The sequence below is a fragment of the Lipotes vexillifer genome, unplaced genomic scaffold, assembly GCF_000442215.2.
Source record: "Lipotes vexillifer unplaced genomic scaffold, Lipotes_vexillifer_v1.1 scaffold242, whole genome shotgun sequence".
Taxonomy (NCBI): domain Eukaryota; kingdom Metazoa; phylum Chordata; class Mammalia; order Artiodactyla; family Lipotidae; genus Lipotes; species Lipotes vexillifer.
The window spans coordinates 2,541,073-2,548,434 of NW_006771376.1; the positions used below are offsets into that span (position 1 = coordinate 2,541,073).

The following is a 7,362-nucleotide window of genomic DNA, read 5'->3' on the forward strand; positions in this document are numbered from 1 at the left end:
AATAGACCTGTTGTCTCTTTCCCTCCTGGAAACACCGCCCTCAAAGGCGATCTGACCCGCGGGGTGAGCCGATTCCATGGGCCAGATGGTGCCACAGCCCTGCGAGCCCCCATTCATCCAGGACGGGGCAGAGCGGACTCCACCTGGGCCAGGTCTGGACCAGGGCCTGTCTGTGCACAGCCTCACGCTGAGAATACTTTTTATGTTTTAAAGGGGTCGTTAAAAAATAATAATAAGACTGTGACAGAGACCACGTGTGACGCACAAACCTAAATCATCTACTCTCTGGTCCTTTACAGAGTTTGTAAGTCCTGGGTCTACATGTAACCTACGAAGTGGGGAATAAGGAGCCCCTTCAGCTGCACGTCTGCCCTGATTCAGTCTCTGCCTCCCTGGACAAATCATCCTGCCATCCACGGTATCTGTCTTATTTTCTACAATTTTCAAGGATCTTGAGTTACAAAATGTATCTTTTCTGGGATGAGAGAAAGCTGCTGTGGCTGAGTACTACCCAGTGGGACACCAGTGGGAATCTGGAAACACCTCTGGGGTAGAAAGTGAAAGGAACTGGGGAGTTGTCCACATACAAAAGAGATGTGAGAAAACGAAAAAGGTTAATTTCATAAACTCTAAGGACAAGAGCCTAATTAGAAAATAACACTGCGACAGGAAGTGTTTAGAGAGTGTTTGCTGCAAAGGGGTAACAAAAAGGTACCTGAGAGGAGAACGCCCTTTTCTCCGACCACAGTGTTGAACCCTTGAGGGAAATGTCGGATGAAAGCAGCTGCATTGGCTACACCAGCCACTTTCTCTACCTGCTCGGCCGTCACCGAGGAAGGGTCGTCTGCACCATAGGCAATGTTCTCCGCAATTGAGCAAGAAAACAAAATTGGTTCCTACACATTGGAAATAAAACGTATTTATTGCAAATTGCAACAGTCTAGTAAATACAGTGGAGCTTAGTACAATACTTACAGCTAAGACACTAAACAGTTCCCAGAGAATATATACTGTTTTTCTGGTTCATTCTCCATAAATATACCCCATGGGCCATTAAAAAATTCATGCATTAGCACGAGCACGACTGCCTGTATCACCTGTAGGTCCCCCACTGCAGGACACGGGGTCCCACAGTAGCCACCTGCAAGCGTCCGGTACAACAGCAGGTGCTCTGTAAACACAAGTCCCCCTCCCCGAGGAGGACCCTGAGCCTGTCTGCATTCTCCAGCTGCCTGCCTTCCAAGGGCAATGGGAGAATCCATTTCTATCTATCACTTTTTGAAATACACACAGAGCAGACGGGAACTTGGCATTTGGACAGAGCTATTCTGTGGAATAGTCCTAAAAAGCAAATGAACTCCCAGCTTCTCTCTCCCTCCCTAATAAGGCTGTGGCACTGCCCTTACCCTTGCACCACTGAGCCAAGCCCCCCACCAATGGAGTGGTGCTGAGGGAAGGCTCATTAGAGGAAGAGGCTCAGCAGTCGGGGTGCTTGGGTTTGCCTGCTGTGCATGAAGCTTGGTGATAAAAATACCAATAGCTGTGTCAAAACTCCCCTGCACCGAGGGGTCCTGCGAAAGCAGCCTAATCAAAGACACTGCATTACATCAAGGTTCTTGAAATCTGCAGCCTCTTTGCAAGGAGACCCTGGCTCTGGCCACAGCCTTTGCTTGCTTGTCTCTGAAACCCATTATGCAAAACAGTAGACTGGCTAGTAATGAAAATGAGAATTGAGGACAAGCCAGAAGAAGCTAGACAGTTGTATCTTTTTCTCCCCAATCTTCTAGACTATCTGCATTACAAAGTAATGCCAGTCCCCAGCTTCTGATAAAGTCAGTGCTTCGAGTGGCTAAAATATTTAAGGTTTTCAGGAAACAGCACTATTTACAAACCTAAACAACATCTAGAAAACTTCCATTCCTTTTCTTTTGAAAGGTTCAAGACCAAGAAAAAAGCAAATGACAAAAGCAATTTTAAAAGAAAATGTAATAAAAATGGAGCCCTCTCCTCCTACCTGACTCACTGTCCCAATCTTGGATCTCAGCCAGACCGGATTTAGCTGACGGATGTCACGGCCATCAAGACTGATCGTTCCTTGCAGAGAAGGGAAGAGTCACTGGGTGTCATGGGGCCAATGACTTATGTAAACACAGAAAGGCTCTTGTGTGAAAATTCCAGACTCAGTTTTTTAAAGATTAGATACTCAAAAAAAAATTTCCAAACAAAATCTAAAACCAACGTATTTTAGGGAATTTCGGAGCTAAAAGGGACTTTTCTGGATCGTCCACGCCTACTATCTCCCTGCAGTGGTTAGATGACTAAGCCCACCTAGCTCATCCATCCAGTTCGCCTTCCCGAGTAAGCACAGCTGGAGAGTCTGCTGTCTGCAACTAACACTCTGTTTGACATGGTGGCAGAGTGTTTCAACAGTCAGATGTAACTCTGTGACCTCAGCTGACAGAATTACCTCTACACCTTGAGGGAACACAATCATGCTTCCGAATTACAATGACAGTGACCTACCAAGAAATCCCATTCCTTCTCAGTTAGGTGTGTGGCATTATACAAGCCAGCTGTAAACTTTCATAAACCTACAAAAACCTGAGGTCCTGACTTAAAAAGTGTAAGTGTTCTATAGGCTATACAAGGCAGGAATGTAAGTGTAGTTGCTTTTCTCCTTGATTTATTCACTGTGATGAAGAAACTAGAGACTTAGTATTTTGACTTGATTTGCATCCCACTCACTAGGATTTTTCTAAACTCAGAATTTTACAGCAAGTAGAGGGTAAACCAAGGCAGTGATTCCAGAGGCAAACAGTGCAGTAATACCCATTTTAATGCACTTGGTGGTTCTGTGGGTCAGGATCTGTGAGTCAGATAATTACCTGGCACATAACCAGCTCTCACACTGTTGTAACCAAAAAGACCATAAGACATACTCTTTAAATTCATGGTTTTATTTTATACTGACAATTGTTTTCTTGCTGAGAAATACCATTCTTTTTTTAAAAAAATATTTATTTATTTAATTTTATTTTGGCTGCGTTGGGTCTTAGCTGCGGCATGCGGACTCTCAGTTGTGGCATGCATGTGGGATCTAGTTCCCTAACCAGGGATCGAACCTGGGCCCCCTGCATTGGGAGCACAGAGTCTTAGCCACTGGACCACCAGGGAAGGCCCCATCATTGTTTTCTTAATCCCAAAACAGACTATCTTCTCTGATACAAAGAAGGATATCAACTCTCTAACTGTGTGGTGATGGATGTTAACTCGACATGCTGTGGTGATCATTTCACAGTATATACATATATGGAATCATTATGCTCTACACCTGAAACTAATATGTTGTAAGTCAACTGTATATTTTAAAAAGATATAAAGAAGTAAAATAATGTGTTCTTTGCTCTGAAAGCTGCTATAATCCAGTTAAAAATTAAAAAAAAAAAACCTGAATGAGAAAAATCCGTCAGAAAATCTCTACTACCACAAGAAAGCTTCAACGGAGCAGCAGCCTAGAAGTGAATCAGTGACGGCCACGTGCCCTGTCTGCACACCAGCCCCAGGCAGGAGGACCGGAGGGCTTCAGGGAGAGCCCGGGCTCCTGCAAAAGCTCAGGGCCGGCACAGAGTGGCACTTACTCATGGTGCTGCTGTGGCCGGAGGTGCTCAGCAGCCCCGAGGCACCTTCTTGGAGCCCCTCTCCCGGTGGAGGGAGCACCACACGGGAGACGAGGAGGTGGGGTTCAGGAAGTCACTCTGGACCTGAGTGGCGAACACAAGATATACAACGTGCCCGATGGGCCCTCTGTATGAGCTGCCATAGCCCTAAAAGTGAATCCTCTGTTTGGGACTTCCTTGCTGGGAACAAACCCTCTGCATGCAGAACTCGAGCACTGCACGGCCCCTGCGTAACCTGACCCTCCCTGGGGGCTCAGGAGAGGCCTCCCGTCCTACAACGTGCTCAGCCACTCACCAGCGCTGGCGTCGTACAACCTCAGCAGGAGAGAAATCACTGTTGATTTGCCAGAACCACTTGGGCCAACCAGCGCTGTGATGGATCCTGCTGGGATAGAAAGGCTGAAATCCTGGAATATGGGCACCTCTGGGCGAGCTGGATAGGCGAAACGCACGTTCTTGAACTCCAAAGCACCCTGGAAGCTCTTCTCGTTTAAAATGGCCCCCTCTGCAAGGGAAGATGGAGCTCCAGTCACTCAGGGCAAAGCTCAGGCTCACAGCGGAGCCCAGTGCCCGCCTGTCTGACTGCAGACGTGGCCCAGCATGGCGAGTCCTGGAGGCTGGGCTCTTCCCGGGCAAGTCAGGAGGCCTCTGACCAGCGCTTCCCTGAACCCGCTCTGCATCGGCAGTACAATCATATGCCCGCCACCCTGCTGGAGCCTCAGAGCCCCGAGAGGTAGAAGTTCCCATCCCAGTCTTACTGACGGGACGCCGAGGTGAAGAGGGGCCAGCCTGCCCGAGCCAACCGAGCCGTGGATGGAGCTTCCAGCCCGGGAGCCATCTGGGCGAGCCCAGTGGCCTTCTCCCTGTACGCTGCCTCTGCGGTTCGCTTGTCTAGGGTTTACCTCACCTTCTCTAAATCAATGTTTTGAGAGGATGATGATGAACAGGCAGGCGCTGCACAACAGCCCGGGAGCTAGACGGGGGTCAGAGGTCTGCTCTGTCCTGTGTAACCTTGCTCCTGACTTGGGAGAAGGGGCTCAGTCTCTCCCAGCCTGTCATAGTGGAGAATACTGGGCGTTCACTACTGACCTGGGGCCAACCGCCAGTACCTAGGGATCAGCGAGCAGCTGGCAGTGGCTGCCGCTCCCAGCCCCATCCCCCGAGCCCTTGGCTGGCTGGCCCAGGCCGCACAGCTGCCCCGAGCTAGCGCCGTTTCCCGGGAAGCAGCTGATGAAGGAGACAGCTCCAGCCAATTAGCACCAGCACCCTCCACCCCACCCCCGAAGCCAGGCAACTCAGAGGCTTTTATACGTGTGATCCCTCTTCCTGCCTCCCTCCCCCTGCCCGCACAATCGTCAAAAGCACCAAGGAAGAGAGTCTGGGCACTGGCCGCGCCCTTGCTATCTGCACCCCTGAGCTGCACTCACTTCTACCCTGCTGTCTGTGGTAGCAAATCGCCTGCAGGGAGGTAAACAGTGGCTGCACACTTTGTGGTCAGTCCCCACGCCTCCAGGGACGCCCTGGGGCCCCATGACAGCGCCCAGCAGCTGTGCTTCCTCACCGCCCACCCCACTGACGGCCCTGTCCCTGCCACATGCAAGGGACAGCGTCCCGCTCAAGTTCGTCCATCCCAAGTGGGGCAGGAAGCTGGTGTCACTGTCCGGAACCACATTTGTTTAATCCCAGCAAAGAGGAGCAAACCCGTTTCAGACCCACCATTGAAAGGAAGCTCTGGTTCTCTCTCGAGGAGCTCCCAGAGGCGGCCCCCGGCACCCAGGCCCTTCATCAGCTCTGAGTAGAAGGAGCTCAGACCTGAGGACGAGAAGCAAAGACTCACGCTTACCATAGATCTCAGTAACCTCAGCATGTGATTTTTTCTCTTTCTTTAAGAAATCAAGAACTTTCACCCTTTCACTTAAAGGAAGCACTTCATGGCTTCTCTGTGGCATATCTGAATTGCCAGCATCACCACTCTTGCAATTTGGGGCCATTATTAAGTGAAACAAGGGTCACATCAATACAAGCACTGCAGTACTACACAGTGCATCTGATCACCGAGACGGCTACCAAAAGACTAATGGGTGGGATGCGCTGGACAAAGGGATGGCGCATGTCCCAGGCAGGACAGCGTGAGATTTCATCATGCTACTCAGAATGGTGTGCAATTTAAAATTTATGACTTATTTCTGGAATTTTCCATTTAATATTTTCAGACTGCAGTTGACCACAAGTAACTGAAACTACAGAAAGTGAAACCGAGGATAAGGGGAGACTATTGTATACAAAGAATTCTTAAAACTCAACAATAAGAAAACAAACAGCCAATTAAAAAATGGACAAACAGATAACTCACCAAAGAAGATACACCCATGGCAGATAAATATATAAAAGGTACTCTGCATCACGTCACCAGGGAAAAAAGCAAATTATGACAACAACGAACCTATCAGAACAGCAAAAATCCGAAATTCTAACACCACCAAATGCTGGTGAGGACGTGGAGCAACAGGAACTCCCATTCGGGGCTGGTGGGAGTGCACAATGGTGCAGCCACTTTGGAAGAATGTCTGGAGATTTCTTACAACACTAAACATACTGTTACCATATGCAATCTAGCAATCGTGCTCCTTCGTGTTTACCCAAAGGAGATGAAAACTTATATCCACATAAAAACCTGCACACAAATGTTTATAGCAGCTTTATTCATAATTGCCAAAACTTGGAAGCAACAAAGATGTCCTTTTAATGGATAAACTGTGGTCCATCCAGGCAACATTAAAAAGAAAAGAGCTATTGAGCCATGAGAAGACATGGAGGGACCTTCAATGCCTACTACTAAGTGAAGGAAGTTAAGGTGCAAAGGCTCCACACTGCATGATTTCAACAATACGGCATCTGGAAAAGGCAAAACTGTGGAGACAGTAAAAAAAAATCAGTGGTGGCCAGGGGTTGGCGGGAAGGAAGGATGAATAGGCAGAGCACAGAGGATTTTTAGGGTAGTGACACTACTCTGTATGATACTACAGTGGTGGATATATGCCTTTATACATTTGTCCAGACCCACAGAACGTACAACACTATGAGTGACCCCCTAAGGTAGACTGTGGACTTCGGTGATAACGTGTCGGTGTATGTTCATCAATTATAACAAATGCACCATCTGGTGGGGGATGCTGATAAATGCAGGAGTCTGTGCATGGGGGGCGGGGGGTCTATGGGACTCTCTGTACTTTCTGCTCGACTTTGTTGTAAACCTAAAACTGCTCCTTTTTTTTTGGCTGCGTTGGGTCTTCGTTGCTGCGCGCAGGCTTTCTCTAGTTGCGGCGAGCAGGGGCTACTCTTGGCTGTGGTGCGCGGGCTTCTCGTTGCAGTGGCTTCTCTTGTTGCAGAGCACGGGCTCTAGAGCTCAGGCTCAGTAGTTGTGGCACGTGGGCTCAGTAGTTGTGGCTCACAGGCTCTAGAGCACAGGCTCAGGAGTTGTGGCGCACGGGCTTAGCTGCTCCGTGGCATGTGGGATCTTTCTGGACCAGGGCTCGAACCAGGGTCCCCTGCATTGGCAGGCGGATTCTTAACCACTGTGCCACCAGGGAAGCCCCTAAAACTGCTCTTTTAAGAAGTCTATTAATTGGAAGGAAGGAAGGAAGGAAGAAAGAAGGAAGGAAGGAAGGAAAAGTCAAGGGAAAGA

General features: G+C 48.8%; 1 protein-coding gene and 1 non-coding gene across 2 annotated transcripts in view; both read right to left on the reverse strand.

Annotated features, from left to right (window-relative positions):
- The window catches only part of ABCB10 (ATP binding cassette subfamily B member 10), a 57,799-nt gene that overhangs the window by 4,726 nt on the left and 45,711 nt on the right, over positions 1-7,362 (reverse strand). Inside the window, exons 8-11 of the mRNA XM_007446717.1 lie at positions 5,394-5,489; positions 3,973-4,182; positions 2,015-2,094; positions 716-896 (exon numbers count right to left, since the gene is read on the reverse strand). Of these exons, the coding sequence (XP_007446779.1) occupies positions 716-896; positions 2,015-2,094; positions 3,973-4,182; positions 5,394-5,489 (567 nt within the window). The remainder of the gene's footprint in view (positions 1-715; positions 897-2,014; positions 2,095-3,972; positions 4,183-5,393; positions 5,490-7,362) is intronic.
- On the reverse strand, positions 3,102-3,174 carry TRNAG-CCC (transfer RNA glycine (anticodon CCC)). The gene has a single exon. It is a non-coding gene; the product is annotated as a tRNA-Gly (tRNA).